The sequence below is a fragment of the Rhodnius prolixus genome, unplaced genomic scaffold (assembly GCF_049639745.1).
Source record: "Rhodnius prolixus isolate KJV_2025 unplaced genomic scaffold, Rpr scaffold_23, whole genome shotgun sequence".
Lineage (NCBI taxonomy): Eukaryota > Metazoa > Arthropoda > Insecta > Hemiptera > Reduviidae > Rhodnius > Rhodnius prolixus.
This window is the reverse complement of record NW_027411627.1, coordinates 222,947-245,138: the sequence shown is the minus strand read 5'-3', so window position 1 is coordinate 245,138 and position 22,192 is coordinate 222,947. Positions and strand designations below refer to the sequence as shown.

General features: G+C 40.3%; 1 protein-coding gene across 5 annotated transcripts in view; it reads right to left on the bottom strand.

Annotated features, from left to right (window-relative positions):
• spin (lysolipid transporter protein spinster) overlaps window positions 1–22,192 on the bottom strand; it is a 74,093-nt gene that overhangs the window by 12,150 nt on the left and 39,751 nt on the right. For all 5 annotated transcript variants that reach the window (XR_012461646.1, XR_012461648.1, XR_012461647.1 and 2 more), the window contains exons 2-5: window positions 4,920–5,116; window positions 1,834–1,985; window positions 842–1,045; window positions 620–754 (exon numbers count right to left, since the gene is read on the bottom strand). Coding sequence is in view for 2 of the 5 variants with exons in the window: in XM_074139397.1 (XP_073995498.1) it covers window positions 620–754; window positions 842–1,045; window positions 1,834–1,985; window positions 4,920–5,116 (688 nt within the window). In the remaining 3 variants the exon portion in view is untranslated. The remainder of the gene's footprint in view (window positions 1–619; window positions 755–841; window positions 1,046–1,833; window positions 1,986–4,919; window positions 5,117–22,192) is intronic.

The window sequence follows — 22,192 nt, the reverse complement described above, 5'->3', positions numbered from 1 at the left end:
TTTTTTTTTTCTAGGAGAGAATATTTTGATTGGAGTCGAGGCGGATTAGATGCGGAACGGAGTCTTGAGTAAGGAGCTTTGAAGTTTCGAGTTCCTCGCGCTGAAACTTTCCGAAAAGATGCTTAATCACAATATTATTCTATACAATAATAGAAAGTTCGTTTTGATCGATTAAAATATTTCATGTTCATGATCTACAGTTCCTAGAGAGTACAATCGGCGCTTTCCTATGTTTCTTATACATCGCACACCCTTGCTGCACTTTTTCTGGCTTTCCTGAACTACCGCATCTAGTCTTATTGCCATGACCGTCAATAATTTGCCATTGCCAATGTTTTGAACTTTGTTTTATCAGTACAGATCATTAATGAAAGCGCTCAAGTTTTACTTGTGAATGTGACTAAAGAAAATACTTGAACGCAAACTGAGTAGTGTCCAGTCTAAAGGCTTTCATAGCCGATTTCCGTAATTTTAAATTTTCGTTTTTCTAGTTAGACCCTCCGGAACAATGAAAGCTTGCTGGCTGAGCAAGTATTCCCGATGAACCAACGCCAAGAATCGCAAGTTTATGACGTCTAAACAGTGACGTAGGAAGCACAGGTTCTCAAGTCGAGCATACCTGTCCACATCCTTGTTGGCCGTTCCTGCTTGGATCTGCAGACCGTAGTCGATGAATCGAGGACCCCACCATGCCAGTGCTCCTGTCACGAAGGCTACACATGTGAATCCTCCAGTAGACAGCATGAAACTTTTACTGCAATAATAAAAAAAATACAGAATGAAAAATATATTAATTTATCAAAACCAAAAATCTAAAAAAGAAAACAAAAAATGTAAATACTTTCTGAGAAGAGCGTTAATATCTTCTTTCCAGGTGGTCGACTCCATGCCTGTATTGCCGTCAGATTCTCCCCTGGGCGGGTCGACCATCAAGAAGGCTATGAGGATGACGGCCACTGCTCCCAGTACTGGAGTCACCCGGAGACCCCATTGCCAGGCGCTAGCCATGCGTGCTGTCTCACTACCTACGATGTATCCCAGTCCGCTGTAACAACATTATAAACATTTTACAATTGTTATCTTTAGAGGGCTCTGTTGAAGATGATATTAACCCTAGAGAAGTGATACTAGGTAAAAACTGATCTTCAACTTCTCACGGCCGGGATTAAGGGCACCTACAATATCTTGATCTTGCCGCTGAGAGCTGGAACTGAGCGAGCAATCCTCAGAGATTTTGGACGTAAATATAACATCTAGAATCATTTGTTTTGTTTGTTTCTTTTAAAGAGAATATCCGGATAGTGCATTGCAGGATAAAGGTACATTGTCTGAGCCGGTGACGATTCCTGAGTACCGCCCTTCCTAGGACTTGCCTGGAAAAGCTGGACCATCTGCTTGCAGGATGAGTGGTCTCACCTGGCCTGATCGGGACACCGCAGATCTGCTTCCTCTGTCTGGAAACCTCAAAAAAGTGAACAAATATTTTAGGTTAAATGGCCCTTCACACACACATCCTAGCGGTAGCTAAACATCTGAACATTTGCGATGATCGTATCTGAAATTTAGTGTGTACACACAACAATCGGATTGACACCCTGCACAGACCAATCTGTGGAAAATCATTGTGAAAAGCCATGTGTCCCCAGAATCGCAGCGCTCCCTCTAACCACGGTGGTAAGCGAAAGTAATCTTGGGCGACTACTCACAAGACTTTTTTCTTCCCCCAGGATGTACATTGGCTTGAGAGAAGATTAAGCCTTCAAAATTGTTGGGACTCATTGTTTTTCCATTATTTATTGTTCTAATTAATAATATAATAATCAAAAATATTACCTGCCAACTGGTATGGCAAAATAGAAAAGTGACAACATCTTGGACCTGGTATCGTCTACGAACAGATCGCTGATGATGGTTGGTGCGATGGTGGAGTAGCTGGCCTCACCGATGCCGACCAGCGACCTGAACGCCAAGAACCAGTAGTACTCCTGCAATCATATTGTTCAGATTATTTTCCCATAAATTTGTAAGGCTGGAAACATAGTGGAGCGGCGACGATAGCGAAGAGCAAAGCGGCGAAATCAAACACAAGTTAACATATGGGACCGCGCATAGTGGGGAGCAAAGCGAAGATATAGCAACGCTATCTATAGAGAGTATTTGTTTTCGCCGCCTCTCTGTTCTTCGCTATCATCGCCGCTTTGCTCGCCGCTCCACTATGTTTCCAGCCTAATAGTAACAATAGCTACGGATAAATCTTTGTTTTTAAAGAACAAGCGTTGCTGATACGGCTGAAAGCTTTGTGCGGCTCCCGATAGTATGGGTGAACGGTAGTTCTAGAAGGATTCAGAGATTTTGGCTAACCTACTATTACCGAAGATGGGGTTCTTAAGAACCGTCATGGAAGTTAAGAAACGGTTTGGGGAATCGTAGAGCGACTGGAGATTAGTTGTTATGATGGAGGTTTCTAAAGCGTATAGGATAAGTGGGACCCACAGAACAAGTGGGTAACTCATAAACGTTTTGGAGATTTTTTCTAGCGCTGTACTTAATGCAACTAAATTGAATCGTGCTTGTGATGAAGTGGGGGAACTTTTCGGCAGGACTGAGTCCCCATTGGCCGAAACCCATAGTTAAGAACATTGTGATATCGACAACTTGTTGCTAACAAGAAGTACTGTCTTACTGTCAAGAAATCGACGATATGTACCGGAAATTACGACAACTACAGTAGCAATGGTCAACAATATCAATATTGCGCGTCTCGTTTCACACACTAACGGCCTAAAATCGACTAAATTGGAGATCGAAGTTCTGTCTCATTCACCCATACTAGCCAAAGCTCTCGCCAACCGGATACTAAACTTCATTGCGTTAGAACCTCCACCTCCATCAACTGGGCAGTCATTTGTTGCTATCCTGGATTCCCGAGAACCTGATATCTGCAGTGACGGTATTAATCAACCTGTTCATTGTTGGCTAATGCTTATAGTGCCTGTATCCATTTAGGAGATTAACTAATCTCAACCGAGATTAACCAATTTTAAAGTATAACTTCTGAAATCCGTACACTCTTATAGTTTAATAAGGATTCATGTAATAATTTTGCCCCTTGAAAAGGTGGGCGGCCCTGAGCGGAATGTTGAGTAGTGGTGGTAAAGAGGCCGGAAGTTAAGTACGAGCGGGTGTACACTGACAGTGTACTGCAGAAAACCCAATTACCGGCGCTGACAAGGCCAGATATCTTCAGCGGCCCATGTTCAAGCGGCAAAGTATCTGTTCTTGACTCACCCCAGCACTTCCCCTGGAGCCGGGGCATTAATTCGTCCCCTCCCTCCACCAACTACGAGGAGTTCCTTTATGTAATACAGAAAACATGTCCACACTCTGTCTGGATTATATCCACGTGTACACCCCGCCCAGCGCACACCCAGTCCATCCTATGTCTCATTTAATCTACAGCCTACTTCCGGCTAAACTTCATCTGGAGACCTGGTCTCGTCAGTTCGGCCCCACCCATTCATGTTCAATCTGCCGCTTATACTCTCTTTTCTTTAAAGTAAAATCCCTTTCGTATCCGGAAGTAATGCGATCGTTGATCTTTTTTTTAGTTATTACTGAAAATAGTAATACTTTTACTATAATGAACATTTTTATAATAGTTTTCGACTGTTTTTAGGTAAAAATGCAAAAAATTTGAATTTTATTCACGTAAATTGTGGTAAAAATAAGTCGAATCTTCATTTTTTGCAATCACGTTCAATTTTCAGTCCGGAAGTGAATGTTCTGAGGTCCCCTGATTACAAACTTGCAATGTTTTTACTATAATGAACATTTTTATAATAGTTTTCGACTGCTTTTAGTAAAAAAGCTATTCACGTAAATGGCGGTAAAAATAAGTCGAATGTTCATTTTTTGCAATCGCGTTCAATTTTCAGTCCGGAGTTTCATCGGAAATGAATGTTCTGATGTCCCCTAAGTAGGAACATTCTTAAGTTTGGGGCGTGAACTGACCCTAAGTAACCAGTTCTCCAGTTGGAAAGCTGGAAGTTGGTGGCATCGAGTTGCAACAGCCACCTAGATCAGTGACAGATATAGCGGGCCAGACGGGAAACCTAACTTTAAATCTAGTTCCTGCTAGCTTTTCGTGAAGCCAAAACATATGAAGGATGAAACTTGTACAAGGAGAGTGCAGCTACATCCTCCCAAGGTTTTGGGGAGAAAATGATAAATATCAGAACGGAAACTCTTCATACAAGAGTAGCAGATGGGGGTTACATTCCCAATGGAGAGGTATGAAATCAACTATAAAGCCAAACTATAAAGATGGCCCCTTAAATAAGTAAAGCAATCACTAAAACGATCTTACGCGCTTAAGGATTGCAAGGAAACGTAAGCACAACTTTAAATGAACATAAATCAAGTCGCAGGTGGGCCGGCCGAATAGAAATGACTCTGTAATATCCCTGCGCGAACAGCGGCGCGCTCTCATGAGCAACATAACCTCTCTCTACACACAGTTATCTTCTCTGTACACTCGGCACAGTTTGGCCAACATTGAACTCCACGTAAAACTAAATTTACATAATATATAACCTTTATAAAGAGGCATGAATCTCCAACGGCTTACTGGATAATCGAATGAGTTGTTGACAAAGAAAATGTATTAACTTAATGAATTCGATATTACTATTAGTTTATATTTTTTTCAAATTTAGTAGTATTCTAGCCTAACTTTCTTTAAAAAAAATCTGGAATGGAGACTCACACGACTTTTCCTTATAAGCGAGAGCTAACAAGCACTTTTTCACTTACGTAAACCTCAAAATAGCCTATAACAGATTTTTCCACACAATTTTTCCAAACTTGGCTTAATTGAATTAACATATAATTAATTTAATAACAAAAATGAGTATATTTACCGTCATAAAGGAGCCCAGTAGTGTTGTCAAACTCCACAAGAACACTCCAAATGCCATGATCAATCGCCTACTGTAGCGATCGCCAAGATAGCCGAATACAGGTGCGAACAACATGTAGCTGAGCACAAAGGCCGTCTGCAGGAGACCTGCCTTGTCATCGCCAATTTGGTAGTAGACAGAGATATCTTTTAAGATACCTGCAACATCCAAATTCATCACAGTTAGATAACATCCCTTCTTCTAATGTTTTAGAGAACTTTATATAGTAAGTACAATAACAATTACTGCCGGTGTTAATGGTAATTGTATTGAAGAAATTACAAATTAACTATTAAACGCTTAATTTGGAAGCTTTAATTATTACAATAATCATACAAAAAAATATATATTTAAATTTAGTGTCTCGTTCAGTCTTAAAGTAAAGGCCTATTTTTTCAGGCGGGGCTTAACGTCCAACTACCAATTAGGTGTCGTGGACGGAGGCGACTAGCTAACATTACTGTAAATTTCTTTTATTAACCATTGAATAAAATCCAAGGCCTAGAGACCGGGAATCGAACCCACAGTCGAACAGCTATAAATCTGTCCCCGGCAGGTTTACATTTATATTGGAAATATGTTTATAAAAATAAATCCGTTTTTTTCCCTGGAGCAGCAAACATTAGACCGGAAGTGTTATTTCGTGCCACGTATGATTTGGCAGGACCGGAAATTATGGTGGAGATCATTTAAAACAATTCCATTTTCACAATAAATGCAAGAAATTAGAGGATTACTTTTAAACTGAACTGTTTTTACAGGTGTCCTCTTCACAATAAATGCAAGAAAGTATAGGTTTACTTTTGAACTGAACTGTTTTTATAGGTGTCCTCTTCACAATAAATGCAAGAAAGTATAGGTTTACTTTTGAACTGAACTGTTTTTATAGGTGTCCTCTTCACAATAAATGCAAGAAAGTATAGGTTTACTTTTAAACTGAACTGTTTATACAGGTGTCCTCTTCGCAATAAATGCAAGAAAGTATAGGTTTACTTTTAAACTGAACTGTTTTTACAGGTGTCCTCTTCGCAATAAATGCAAGAAAGTATAGGTTTACTTTTAAACTGAACTTTTTTTTTTAATAGGAGTTCGCTTCTTCAGGATTATTGCATATTTTGAAGCTTTACTGGATGTTACGTCATAATATCTCTTCCAGGAGGCCAGTCTGTCACTATCTACAACTAGACACTGCACGAAATACAGCTGGTGCAGTAAATAAGAGTAAATTTTACTTTTAACTTACGCCAAGAATTGTGATTGTGTTAAATATTCGTAAACAAGTTTTTATATCAAAACCACAGGATATGGATGGAACGTAGGTTACGTACTAGCGGGAAGAGAACGGGAAACAAGAAGAAGAAAGAATGAGAGTCATTTCAGTGAATTGCATGGGATAATGGGAAACCTAACTTCCGGAAAAGAAAATCTGGCTGACCGGAAGTCCACTTTACTGATTGTTTTTTTATTTTAGTTTTGGCGATGTTTGTGCCCATTTGTGTGTGTCCCATACAGCTGTTTGGCAAGAAGAAATGCCTTAATAGGATTGGCTACACAACAGAAGGAGGGAATTATGGGCGACCAATTAAAGGGGCTAACCGCCCCCAACAGTGAGTGCAAATATATGTTCTGACGTATAACGTATACCAGTAGCGGCGCCATTATCCGGCTGTCCGAGCACATCCCATACGTCATTTTAGAAACAGACGTCATAATGTAATAACGAGTTATTATTTTGGCGTTACGCTATGACTCATAAACGTCACACTGTTTGCCCTGAGGCTTCTAGTAAATGGATTCCATCATCCAATCCCTCTCTACCAGCACGCAAAGTAAATATTTACAACACAGCTGAGTATAGTCTAGGATTTAGTTTTAATGGACTCGAGAGCATTAAAATAATATTTCTGCTGGTTTAAAATACTGTTTTTTGTCTTTCATTTATTATATAGCGTTTATTAAATGTAGCATTGTTTGGATGCAACAGTGTTGATGTTTGGTGATATTCAGCCAAGACTCCGTTTCTATCCTGGAGGAACCCATGAGGACCTTAGGTACAGTCATTAAATGAGGAAACAATAAAATCAGGATCAATGGCAAGGGTGAATGGTCAAAAAGTTTTATAAAAATAAGAGCGATCATATGGTAGGGGAAAACGCAGTCTATAAAGTGAGGCAGACGAGAGAAGGTGGGTCACTTCCGGCCACGATCGTATTTAATGCCCAATTGAACAGAGATTATGCTGTCAAACTGGCCTCAACAAACAGATATTAATGGCTTTCCATCTCACCATGGCTCCCATTTCTCCAAAGACAATCGTCCTCCCGGGAAGAATAAGTTCTTGTCTACGGCTTCATCGCAGTATCACCTACTCAAAATAATTTCCTCTCCGGAGTCCTCTAAACTTGGATACTTATTTTTCATTCGATTTTTTTTTTAAATACTTAACTCTTCAACTTGGAACTTTAAACTTGAACATTTTGGTGGGGGGAGGCCGGACTGAAACTTAGCTTGCGTAAATAAACCGGAAATAGCACATTTTCAGTGTTGTCCATAGGAATGTTATTCCCATGGGAATCCCATGGGAAACGTCCCATCAGATGGGATGGAATAGGACAGGACACATTTGTATTTCCCATGGTAGTCGATACTTGATATTGTAAAATAAATTTAGGCTGAAATTTGCAGTTGCGTAAGTGCAACAAAACAGAATTCATTCATCATCTATGTAACTGGATGGTGCTATGAGGAGGGTTTGGAGTCTAAAGAATAATTCAGGTTTTTCTAGATTTTTTTAAAGGCTCTGTCTAGGTTTTCTCAATTTAATATTATAATGGGAATCCCGTGGGATGGGATGGGATGGGACAGGCATAAATTGCCATGGGATGGGACAGAAAAATATGTCCCATGGACAAGCCTGCACATTTCTTTCACCTGTCCAGAACAGATGACTAAATGGGCCATCGGCTATGTTGCATTGATTTGTGTCCTGTTCAGCACAGAACTAAAGTTGCTTGTATCGTATCCACTGATTTGATACAAAATGTATGCAACACAATCAACCAGCGATACAACAAGTCCGCTGCAAATCGATAGATAAGTTGAATGATTGAAACTTAAACGATGATATAATTGGGAATATCATTGAAACGAAATAAGTTTAGACTCTTGAAACAAGTCAGACCCTAGGGAAGCTCAAAAGACGGCGTAATTCCCAAAGCGGAAACTTACAAGAACTAAGAGGAAGTAAAAAAAAAGTAAATATATATTTGGAACATCCTCTAATCTCTGGAGATCTGTCTCAAGAAAGAAACTGATGGATATTGGAGGCAGAAATGGAGCTGACAGCCAGGGTAATACTGGATCACTGGATATTGATAACTGTATCTACCAATCACATCTCTCCTCCTTCCTCGTCCCACCCCACGCACACACACGAAGATCCTCTTGCGCTTCAATCTATCACCAAAATGAGATAGCAAGTTGGCTCTTTCCTTCCGGCGCGTCCAACCTATACATACTCGTACATTCCAGAAGATAAGGTTTCCTTTAAGATTAAGTAAAACGAAAATCTCCCCTCCACCACTTTGGGTCTCTTGACAACAGATCTCTCCGGAGGTGGGGGGAACTTAATTATAAGTTTTCTTCTACCAGCTCCGACAACAATCTAGAGCATTCTAATTCGCCCTCCACTGCGTGCACTATTTACGTCACTTGCAAGCAAAGTGGTGACGTGGTATGTGGTCGCCATCTTGATTAATCTGCTTCCTGCTCACTCTCTCGCTCTCACTCTTTCTCTTCTATGTCATCAATGAAGTTTTAATTAGGATCTTTTTAAAATTGCAAGAGCACCTGGCAAAGTTGTGCCAAGAAGCTGCTGGCCCCTTAGATTTTCTCTTCCTAGGAGCTTCTTACAGCTCACTGCCTGGTGATGGGCAGTGTTGTCTGCCACGAGAGAATTCTGTCCGGAGGCCGGCAGCGCACTGGAAAAAGCTCCAGGTGCCAATGGCCCCAGATTTTAACGCGCCAACGTTGAAGTTCGAACGTTTTCCACTGGAGTTCGCTTTCAATTTATTAACACGATAAACGGAACTAAAAAAAAGTGATGATAGAAGACTTTCCGATTAATGTCAATAGAGAAAACGTTAGAGTTGCGAGGTGGGAGGAATTGTGAGAAAGAAGAGTGTGAAGCGAAGGCAGGGTGTGAAAGTGGATGAAGGTATCCCAAAATGAAATCAAGGCTAAACAAGGAATCACAAAGAGCAGATACGTTGCTAGGCGAGAGGAGTTGATTAAAATGGAGGCAGGAATATACACGCGGGCCCCCCGCCCGTCCGCTGGCTCGAATTGACGCCCGCAAACCCCCACTAGCAAGCGAGAAGGAAAAGCGGGCCAAAAACTAAATTAAATATTCGGAGATTACGCCCGAGAATGGGGGGAGAAAAAACCTTCCACCAGGCTCAGCACTTTTTCCCTAAACGTGGAAAATTCAATTTCTATTTTTCTGGTGCTGAAAGAAAAGTCAAGGATAAAACTTGGGAACAGTTACGGCGGCCCTATTATGGTTGGAAATGTGATCAGGCGTTGCCGTGTTGGAGAATGATTTTGATTTTATCCGTTATAGCTCGCATGTTTATTCCTGTCCGGTTATCAGACGTTCATCCATATTCAGGGGTAGATCAACTAGTTTGGTGGCAGAGATTTCGTCTTTACTCATGTTTCCGTCTCTTATGAACTCGAAATCTCTACTCAAAAACTGATTGTTCTACCTCAGATGATCTGGATGAAAGTTTGAAACCGGACAGGAATAAACATGCGTGCTACGATTGATAAAATCGAAAAAAAAACACTACGATATTTAGTCCAAAAAGAAACTGGAGTGAAGAATATCAGAACTTCCTGTAACCCCTATTTTCAAGGTTCTAAAGATGTACTGGAAGTACTATTCAATTCTTACTCACCCCAATATCTTAGAGTTTGTAAAACCGTACATTACGCGATGTAGATTCAAAATTGCAGACTCTAAATTGGTTCTTTACAAGAAATCTATTCATCCCCTATTCCCTAATCTTAATGGAATAATCCAGAATAAATGGCCAGTCAACTTTGGAAATTTAGTGCCAAATTTGATTTTCAACATTATTCAGGTGGTGAGACTGTATATCCCAGAAGCGACCATTTAGAGGGGAGCATATCCAATCCACTCTCTCAGAGACCTTAGGGTACGTTCACAACGGAGCTGTGAGCATAGATGATAGCGGAGATGATAGCAGTGATGCATCAGCGCTTATAGAATAACCTAGTACATTCTTATGTGAGCGTGCACAACGAAGCTTCGACTAGTGACACATACGCGCTGCTATAAACGAGCATAGATGATAGAATTGAATTTTTCATTTTTCTGCTAGCTGAACTCCAGTATCGGAGCTTCAAAATGGAGGTAGAAAAATTAATTAGTGCTCTCTTTACTCATTATTTTTGGTTATTATTTTATTATTTACTTTTAAACAATATTTTGTTTTTTAAATCGTGCTTACATTTATTTTTATGTGTATTTATTTGTTTTTCCTCAATATAACCTTACCTCAGAGTTATCACTAGTTTTTCTTCTATAGTTATAGGATTTCCATGACAATTTTTCCTACGTTTTCTTAATTTTGACCTTATTTTTTCTAAAATTTAGTCAAATGTGGTTGGACCCATCCTCACATATTCAAAAAAACGATCCGGATAATGTCTAAGTTCCTTATATAAATAGTGAAATTCGCCCAAAGTACTTCGTTTTTCTATTTATGGTATGTACATGAAATTTTCTACATCTTTTTCTTTAAAATATACCATTTCGTTGCTGGTGAACATGAAAACTCTTCTTCACTACTCGACATGTTGCATGTATCACAGCTCCGTTGTGCACACTAATCAGCGATTATATTTTACTCTATCAGTTATCATCTCTGCTATCATCTATACTCACAGCTCCGTTGTAAACGTACCCTTAGGCTGGAAACATAGTGGAGCGGCGAGCAAAGCGGCGAAATCAAACACTCTCTACAGATAGCGTTGCTCTATCTTCGCTTTGCTCTCCACAATGCGCGCACCCCCATATGTTAACTTGTGTTTGATTTCGCCGCTTTGCTAGCCGCTCCACTATGTTTCCAGCCTTAGTCGGATATTTCTGGGAGAATTTTTTTTTATCTGAGAACAGGTAGGAGTTAGCGGGTGCCAAATACGAAGCACTGGGGTGCATGTTTCCTCGGTCAGGATCTATGTATCTCCCTCTCTCTCACTCTTCAGCGCACCTGATGAAGGTAAAGAAAGAAAGGAACATGACGTCACTGCTCTCCAAATTATACCGAACGATAAAGACGCCAGCAAATAGAAAGAAAGAAAGAAAAAAAAAGAGATGAGGTCAATATATTTGATAGGCTTCCGGTGGCGCCATGTTGATCAATAAGGGGGGCCCATTTACCTTGCTGCTCCACCCCTCCGGCCGAGGTCTGGTCTGTTAGGACATCCTCCAAGGGCCACAGCACACCATCACTGTAACTTACTGTGCTATTGTGTACATACAGTACAAAAAAAAAAACGTCATCTCAGCTAACAAAGATAAGTTGGCCACCCTGATGCTTGCTCTAGCTAGATAAATTACGAGTTGTCTCCCTGGAGTAAATAATAATAATAAAAAAAAAAGGATACGAGAAGCACTAGCGGAAGTTATTTTAGCGGAAAACAAGGAAAATGGGAAGTACGGAAGTTAGTTTCGAGATTACTTCAGGGTAACAGCTGCTGCGAATTGCTTCTCTAGTGTGTTGTAATGCGCAACATGTGGTCTCTGGTTTTTCCGGCGCAGTAAAGAGGAAAATTTTCTCAACTTAAATAGAATTTAGATTTTCCTTAATAAAAAAAAAACAAACTGAAAACTAGATGTTCACGTTAACGTGCAGCCAAAACTCAAGACCGGAAAAATTCAACTGAATTGAGAACCGGAAAATGAGCTTTTCCGGCCAAATACGCTTACAGGAAATGCCACTTTTTCTGGAAGGATTTCCTTTTTAATCTGTGTGTTGTTTTTCCTTGGAGGGTGAAGCCCCGATAATAGCTGATGCAATATTAAACTTGAACCAATTTACACACGCGTAAATCTTGTAACTTCCGTTAGAAGCAATTCCTTCCCCCTCCTCAAAAAAAAAAAAAAAAATCATTTAAGGGTCAGCAGCGTCAGTTTAATATTGAATGTATAACCAAAATTTATAATTTAAAGAAAATCAATTGAACAGGATTTTCTTTGTGCAATAGATTATTTTTTTAATTAATAAAGTTTTTTTACATTTTAATGAATCGGAGAAGAGATAACAGCTGATACTAAATTATTTTATTTTATTTTTATTTATTTAATTTAATTAAAACAAATATTGTGAAATTTGTTAAACAATATGTTTATTTACATTACTGAATTGTTTACAATTCAACAGAGGTTAGTAAATAAACCAATGTTTACTAAATCTAATAACTGTAACTGTAAACAATGCGTAGGTTACTACTCTAAACATCTGTACACGCAAATGTAAACATTGCTTTAATGGAATCATTTTTAAAATTTTGGAGGTTATGAATTTCACTCATGTGACACATTTCTGCACCAATTTGTGAAAAAATATAATAAATAAATAAATAAAAAGTTTTTTTAGACTCAAAACAGGAAATCCGCCGCACGAAAGCAGTTTCTCTCTTACTGCAGTACGAGAGACACACGCAAATACAAAGTCGATAAATAGAAGAAAAAAAAAAAAGTTTAATTCCCTCTTTGGACAGAAGATATTTGTATGTGAAATCGATCGATTTATCACTCTGCTGTCACATATCAAACAATGTGAACTGCTTAGTGTGGGTGGGAGGGGGAAGAGCGCGGGGATTCGGCAGAAACGACCGACCGACCACTTGGTGGTGTTTGATGAACAACACACTACTTGAGAGCACGCCAACTTGCATGCGATCTAAAAACGGTTATGTCGGACAGACAGACAGACAGACAATCGATTCTGCAAAGAAATCAAGTTGATTGTGAGAGCAATAGAGCGACAGAGACAGAGAAATACCCTCTTTGTAACAAGTGGAATAACCTTCTCAATGGTCTGTAAACATTATACAATACAATACCTGTTGCCCTGGCAACGCCGCCATAAGGAAAAGATTACGTTTTTTTTTTTATTAACACATATATTAGGTTGAGGAGGGTGCCACGGTAGCCGAGCGGTTAGAGGCGAGACCCGCAAAGCTAAGATGTATTGCGGTACTAGGATGTATTCCTCGGACTATACCTTTAATGGTTAATATGAGAAATTTGCAGTAAAGTATATTTGCTGGTCGCCACGATAGCCGAGCGGTTAAGAGACTAGACCCGCAATGCTAAGATGTATTGTTGGTTTAGTGGGTTCGATTCCCGTTCTTTAGGCCTTGGATTTTATTTAATGTTTAATAAGAGAAATTTACAGTAAAGTATGTTGTGCTAAGTCGCCTCCGTCCACGACACCTAATTGGGTAGTTGGACGATAAGCCCCGCCTGAAAAAATAGGCGTTTACTTTACTTTACTATAAGTTGAGGATTTTCTTTCACTTTACCGCTGGTGATAAGTCTCGAGGGCAAAACATCTCCAAAAGATCTGGTCAGAACACTAACTACGTATTAACACGAATTTCACATTTCACTTACTGTAAGCTTCTAAATGTTTATAAATTGCATTTACAAAACTCACCGCGCGATAACAGCACTTCCTCTTTGTGAAAAATATTGAAATAATTTATTAGCCTCTGATTATAATTATATGCCTATGAGAACAAGAATGGAGATAAGGCTGTGGCACGGCTAGAAGGACGCAGCAGGACGACCATATGTGGCAGCTGGGTATTTATGGCATGCCAACACAATATCCTATACCATACTATTATAATATAATGATTGTCTATTCACTCTGAACGTATAAAAGCCATAAATCTCTCATGAACATGTATAAACATGCAGGACCTAACAGACAGTACTCTAGTACTTACGATTTATACGACAACCATTCAACTTTACCCTAAAACGTGTGCATGTATATGTGGTAGGATATTAAACATAAGAATATGGGAGTCACACCGTGGGAAGTACTGCTGACGTAATTATTAGTTATTCTTGAAGAGCCCTATAGTTCATTCTACTAAACAGGTTACTATTGGTAAGTAGAGGCAAAGGGTCTCCAAGGGTAGAAAGGGTAATCAGGTTGCCCAGGGTGAGTGTATAGGAACAACGAGGAGAGACAGGATTCACGCTGGGTCTATTAAGTTCTGTTGTTCCATTCGTAAATCCTTTCCCCTACCCACTTCCCGTGAACCCATCGTAAAGTATGCCCATGGATCTAGTCACGTCGGCATTTCCTTTTTTAACGCAATTAGACCGAAAATTATATAGTACAAATTTCCTAAACATTTACTGTTATTAATTCCTCTTAGTTTTCGTAGAAGAATCGCGCAGGTTTTCCGGTCTCAGTATGTTCACCGGATGTAACCGTAATGAGTGCCTCAGAGTATGACTAAATGGGTTTAGTACAAATTAAAAAAGTCGAGCGGTTAGCGGCGAGACCCGCATTGCTAAGATGTATTGTTGGTTTAGTGGGTTCGAATCCCTCGGTCTAGGCCTTGGATTTTATTTAATGGTTAATATAAAAAATTTATAGTATAGTATGTTTGCTAGTCGCCTTCGTCCACGACATCTAATTTGGTAGTTGGACGTTAAGCCCCGTCTGAAAAAATAGGCAATTACTTTACAGGATTTACAGGACATCCTGCCCCGACTCGTCACCAAAAACGGCACAGCTCATCTCCTGCAACTTTAGCAACAAATTTTACCCTCACCCTTACCCTTGCAGTATTTAAGAGATAAGCATCTGTACATTGCAGGAAAATGGCAATTGATGAGTAATTTATCCGCCCTCTTTTCCGGAAACGCCCCTTAATACTATAGAATTTCCTAGGAAAAATGTTTAAAATAAAAGGGACCTTTTTCCAGAAAATTGGGGGGAAAAAAACTAGAAAATCGATTCAGTAAAGTTATATTTCCGGTTTAGCGATTTTCCGTGGCTTCCCAATCAAATTTCCACTTTCTGGGTTTTCTCGTTTAAGAGTTACGTGTGGACACATGTACATACAGGACTATTTTTTGTAAAACTACTTTTTCCAGTCTCAGGAAGGAGGAGGCGGCTCTCAAAACGGATATATTCTGTGCGCAATCAATAATAGAAAATCTGCCCGATTACGGTACCCTTTCTCTTACTGAAGTGGAGGCGGAAGTTACTTTACTTTACTTTAAAAAAGTCTGGGCGTATAAAAAAATAAAATACCTATTGGTTTCAAATACAGTTCAAATTACACTTAGGTTTAATAGAGCAAGCGGAAGTTGTAGCAGTACAGTTTTAAAAAACGTATAATAATGTTAAATATACAAATTTTCAGGATTTCAAGAAAATTTGCATGAGCTTTGTTCACCGGATTTTTCCATTGCATTTTCTCGATAAATTTATGCAACGAGTAACAACCTCCATTGTAAACAATAAATTGAAGCCACAATTTTGAAATTTGGCTACATCATCTGATGGGAATGGCAACAGTGAGTTGTTCAAGGCAATAGGGTATTATGTTTCAGTATTATTATGAAATGTGTGTTTTACAACTGTCGGTTGGCAAGACTGCGTCTGACTACTGTAGGCTGTGGATTCTGTTGACTGCTATACCAATGTCGTGTTAGCTGTCCAATATATGTAGTTCTGCTTTTTTCTGTCTGTCAGTTTGGCAATGCTTAATGTAATGTGCTATTTTTTGTGCATCTCCAGTTGTTCTTCTTGCTAGCATCACACTTGTGAATATTTAGTGACGCACTGTTAGTAATGTTTAATGTTTAGACTAAAGCTAGAAAGAAAGACGTAAAACAGTTTATTTCAAGACTGATTTTATGTCTCATTCACTAAAATGAGACCGATTTACTTCCAACTTCCCGGATATAAACCCCTTCACATTCATTAGCAAAGTTTTCCCGGAAGCGTAATTTTTTCGAGGGGTACTCAAGGAACGACTACTGCTTCTGATAAAATACAGTCGCCTTTAGAATATAAAAGAAATTTTAAAAACACATCAGAAATTTAAAAAAAAATAGGGTTACCCGGAAGTACAATGTTACTGGTCTCTAATAGTAAAGTAAAGTAATCGCCTATTTCTTCAGGCGGGGCTTAACGTCCAACTACCCAATTAAGGTGTCGTGGACGGAAGCGTCTAGCAAACATACTTTACTGTAAATTTCTTTTATTAACGATTAAATAAAATCCAATACCTAGAGACCGAGAATCGAACCCACTAAACCAACAATACATCTTAGCATTGCGGGTCTAGTCTCTTAACCGCCTAACATACTTTACTGTAAATTTCTCATATTAACCATTAAATAAAATCTAAGAGTCTAGAACCGGGAATCGAACCCACTAAACCAACAATACATCTGAGCATTGCGGGTCTAGTCTCTTAACCGCTCGGCTATCGTGGCGCCTTACTGGTCTCTAACATTTCCTTTCCTATTTTACGAAAATGGCTCCAAATATTTTTAAATTATTACTCCCTTGTTTACTATTTATTAATCTCATATTTTACAAAATAATTCATACATTTTTTTTTTTTTCAAGAAAATTTCACATTAAGGGAAATGCATGGCTTTCCTTTTAAACTGCAAATTAGTAATCCACGCTGTATAATATGGGTAAAAATTTTATATATTTTTATCTGAATGAAATTTTAATTTTGTGGGAAAATCGGCAGCCCGGAAGTGCCATTTTCCTAGCGAGTTTTCCCATAATTTTCTCAGAACTTTCCCGGCAAACTTGTCACAAACAACGTTCTGATGGAGAGGGACTGAAGTTCTCCTCTAAAGCGGCCCCCCTCCAACAATGTTCCAAGCGAGGTTTCTTCATTGCATTATTTTATTGCAAAAATACAATAAATATACACACTTTTTTCTCAATGTTACAAAATGTAATGTGGGTAACAAAAGTAAGGAGGTGTACACGAGCGGAAATTACAGCAATAAACACTTCTCCTCTATCATCAATATTAACCTCCCTAACTGCTAACAGCGGGTGTGCTGGACTGATGAAACAACCGGCACGGATGCAATGACGTTGCAAAAACATGGAAGGAAGATTAAAGGTGGATTGAAATTAATTCCAAGAAATTCCAAATCGACTTTACCATGTAAAGTTTAAAGTGCCCTAGAATATAACTTGGTAAAACTAATTGGATACGTGTTAGCGTTCATAGCGGAAGTACGATTACTTAACTGTTCACTGAGAGGGAAAGATAGCTTTTCTGCTCGACTGAAGGGAAAATGATACATTTTTTTTTTGCAGATGGTGAAAATTAATGTACCTAAAAAAACTTCGTGTTTGTTCAGAAGATTTCACTTATACAATTATTGCAAAGAAATACAGAAGGCCGTGGAGGTGCTCGGCCAACTCCCTTAATTTTCATCAGCGGCAGTCCTGCTCCGGCGTTATCACCGATTCTGTCCACCCTGTAATGGGGGGGGGCACCCTTAACACAATTATTCAGCAATATCAGTCTATATAGTTAAGTTGGGCCATCGCTGGAGTACAGAGTGCTGTTCTAGATCACCACCTCCGCCGTCCAGAACTTGCCAGCAGATGGCACTTAGTGTCTACCTCGCTAATGGAAGCCTAACTTAATAAATACGGTGCAAGGGGAGGCGGAAAGCTACGCTTTCAACAAAGTTTACATAAAAAAAAGTTTCGCTCCACTAACAGGAAGTTAGTAAATAAAGTTAGAATCAGCTGACGCTCACATGACTAGCCTGGTCCCTGAAGAGCTGGTTAACGCTGCTTACGTAATGAAATTTTTCTTGCAATGTGACGACGTCGCTACTCCTCCAGAAATCAATATTCCCTTAGAAAAGTGATAGACCAAATCTGTAAATTAAAGAAAGCTGTTGCGTGTGTCTACAGGACCAGGGGTTCCTCCCAAACTATGCCTCGCGGGCCACATCCGGCCCCCCTGAGCCTTAGCCGCACTTCCGGAAGGGGGTATCTCTTTCATTGGTGATCAGCGAGAGAAGCAGCGCTATATGTGGCGGTGCCGCCGCAAAGCGCTGCGTCGCTTATGTACAGTACTACTTCCGGTGACACGGGAGGGACGCGTCACGGCCCCGAAAAAATAACAGCCAGAAGTAGGAAGAAAGGCAAAGCACTATAACTAAACCGGACATTGGACCATCTCATTAGCCAAAAGCAGGCCCATAGTTCCCACAGAAATACTGGGCAGTTTGGTGATTTAAATTTACTTGTTCTTTATTTGAAATATTCTATTTGTTCCCGTTTTGTTTTTACTTTAAAATAGTTTGTTTTATAGTCCGGCCCTCCAACAGTCTGAAGGACAGTGAACTGTGGCCCCCTGTGTACAAAGTTTGGGGATCCCTGGTCTAGAGACCATAACCTTACTGCTGTTTGTCGTGGAAAAAAACGTCACTTCCGGTTTTCTGCGGCGGTCTCCTGACACATGTACAGCTATACAGTAAGACAGACAATCGTACAGATCAATAAGTTATAACTTCTTTTCTTTTCTTTTTGGCGCTCAACGGAAGTTTAAAAGGTGTTCTTCCGGTACTAAAAAATCCACAAATGAGCAATATTGCAAGAGGTGAGAAGGTTATAGAACATACGCTTGGTCTGTCATCCTGTTGACGTCACAGGTAGAGGCGAATCTGTCCAAGAAGACAGGAGAAGCCTCTGTTAAATGAATGACCCAAAGTAAACATTGCGTGTAAAAAAATATTGTGAAATATTATCTTAGACAGTAGTTTTGGCAATCAGAAATTAATATAAACAAATAAATAAACCACTTGAGGAGGAACAGCGCGCACAGTAATCAATTCCAGGAAACAGGGTAGGGCAGTTTTGTAATCAACTCGGATAAAGCTGATAATAGTTAATATCACGCGATATTGTTGGCATTGGCTAAAGAATTCTCTTGGGGTGGGGGAAACAACAACGCGGAGAGCACTGAGGGAATTCTGGACACAATCACCTGGTCCAGGAGTTGGCCAGATCGCTTCCTCTAGGACCGCTTCTAAGTAACAGACTATATACAGGATAAAGGCACTTGTGGAGAAAGTAGTTCCTTTGTCGTCAGGTGTCTGTTCGATTGGAGTTGCAGGCATGGAGAAAAAGCTTCTTGGAGCTGGTCACTAAGGAGAAGCGGAAGTTTCTAGGTATGACGTAATTAGGCCTATCCATTCACCTGAGACGTCATAATAAAACTTCCTCGAATTGTGCGCGATTTATGTGGGCACTACCCAGTCAGCAATGGTCCATCTCATGTCTTGATCACTGTACTCGGGATAATAGGACCTTACTTGTGGTGTCCGAAGAACAGGAAGACCTGTCAGGCATAGATTATCCCCCCACTCCTGGGAGCTGGCTATACAACTACTTCCTTTTAGGGCGGTTAATCAGTTAGAAGCATGCCCTGCAGGCGGCTACCCTGCGGCTGTGTAATTCGATAGATTGTAGTTCTTGTAACGAACCAGGGGGGATTGGGCCTGGTTTTAGGCCTCCAGCTACATTCTTCCATACTTAATGTTGAAGGCGAGCCGGTCAAGACCTTGCCGAGATTTATTTCACCTCTCAAAGTACATTAACATACTATACGTTAATGTAAACGTTCTGTCCGTGTGTTTATGAAATGTGTAGAACTGAAAGATAGAATTAAGTTTATATTTGATTTAATTTAAAAGCATCCTTCCGCCGCGATAAACCTCTCACAAAGAAGATGAGCTTTTCTGAATTCATTACAAGGATTATCTTCAGTGTTCTGGACAGGCCATATACCCACGAACTATGTGAACAGTCCACCGGAAGTGCTAGCAGTCGCAGATCTCTTTCAGCAACCAAATCTCCAATGAGTACAGAACCACAATTAAAAACCAACTTCCAGATAAGAATTTAGAATTCTAATAATGTTTGATCCTTTAATTTAACCCTCGCAAGTGGACCACAGAAAGGTCGTTCTCACACCGGAAGTGCCAGCAGACGCAGATCTCTTTCAGCAACCAAATCTCCAACGAGTACAGAACACCAATCAAAGACAGACTACCAGATTCGAATTTAGAATTCTAACAATGATTTTCGACAGTGGAAATACTGCAACGTGCAGATGCCCGGAAATATGCTCGTGAGCAAAGTTGTAAGAGACGACCTACTCTTCAGAGATGACATCACTTTACCGAATACTTACTGCCACCTTTCAACTTCCTCTTATTTAAGCACCACACTTCTGTACAAAGAACAATTCTAAACACCTGGGCGATGTTAAGATATATGCTAATAGTACTGCAAAGTTTTTGCTTTGTATTTACAAGGAGGAAATGATGTGGAACAATGACGTTTTAATCAGTAGTGACGTAGTGGTTTGATCAAGATATCAAAAACCACTACCCCACATCTTCTGCAGGCCCTCGTACCAAAATAAATGATCAAGTCCCAAAGCACTACGTACTTCAGGTGTAGTGTTATTTTTTTTGGGGCTCTCCCCAGAGACTTGTGTTGTACAACCTTCACTTATTGTAGTGAAACCCTTGGGGAACGATAAAGGAAATTGTCCTTGGTGTTTTATAAGGTTGGTGGAAAGTGATAGAGCTGTAAAACCATGGCCAGGATGTGGAGGAAATAAGAGGAAGGAGCCAATGCTTGTCCTTGCTGGTGCTGAAGAGTTTTCCCCTCTTTATTGAAGGAGGCAGACAAGATTTCACTTTCAACAGAAAGGGTGATAAAGTGAACATAGTAGGTCCCGCGGCTGGGTGATATTGGTGATGTCACCGGATCTCCTCCACAACTCCTTGGGCTATATGTAAATAAAGTCACGCAATATCACTTGGAACTACCTCTACTAGGGACCAACTTTTACAGTCACCCCTCGCCAGCTAACATGGTCACACTATTAAAGTTGGGCAGCCGAGGGTCAGAGAGGGTGGAAGGTATTTGGCTAACTGGCCGAACATCTCCCCATTTTGGGAATGACAAAACCCAATAGAACAAGAGTTTTGAAGAGGAGCAAGGCAAGTATTGCTGTAGATGATAACGCTCTGAACTCTTCCCATGAAAGAGAGGAAATACAAGCGGTTACTAGGCGGAAGGGTTTAGATTAGAATGGATTCACTGTGTGGGGGGGGGGGAGAGGTTTACCATGAGCACAGCCTTTTGTCTTCCAAAAACATGTTTGAAGGGGAGCGGGAGACAAGTTTATTCTACGGCCCCCCCCTGCTGCTGTGGCTTAGCCTTTTGTTTTCAGGAGCGTTGTCCTCTCCAGTCGAGTATATGCTAGGGGACCTGTTGCACACTGATCTACACTGTTGCCCATTGCTCTCCTTCGGGAGGCGAGAACTTTAATTGAATTGCAATGTTCTCTTCCAAGCCAAACTCCAGGCTTTAACACTTATAGAACCAAGAACAATGTCGCACATAATGGGTTTTGGAGTTTGGGGGAGCAGTTTCCGCAACAGACGTTCTGATGGGAGGACACTCTCTCTCCACTTGCTGCCTCCACTTCCTGTAATACTCCTCGCGGCACAGACTCAAACGGAAATTTCCACATATCTCAACATGCCCTACACGAATTTTCTCCTCAAAAGAGAAAATAAATAGAAATTTCTATCAGAAAAGTGATACTTCCGGCAGAAAAACCAATATAAATATAATGCTCAGCTGACGGCAATTTCTAGTTTCTGCGACGGTATTTGTTAATACTGGATATTTCCAGAGATAGAGCTCGAAATCGGAAGTTTGAGAAGTTCGCAAAGGATTTTCGGACCTGTAAGGACGCAGGATGGTTATAGAATCAGGACGAATCGAGAAGTCGTTGAACTGAGTTCGGTGAGCCTGATATATAGTAGCCACTATAAAGTATGGGTAGACTACGATGGCTGGGGCATTTGCCCAGAATGGAGGAGACGAGAGGTCCCAGGAAAGCTCTATATGGACACCCTGGTGGAAAAAGGCCGAGGGTTTAGGCCTCGACTAGGATGGTTAGGAGCGTCGTACAGGACGATTTCGGGAGGCCCTTGGTCAGCAGAGATGGGGAACTTCGGCAAGAAATAAGAGATAGGTGGAGAGCTGTAGTGGCTGTGGGCTCACGTCTTTCATGGTCCGTTA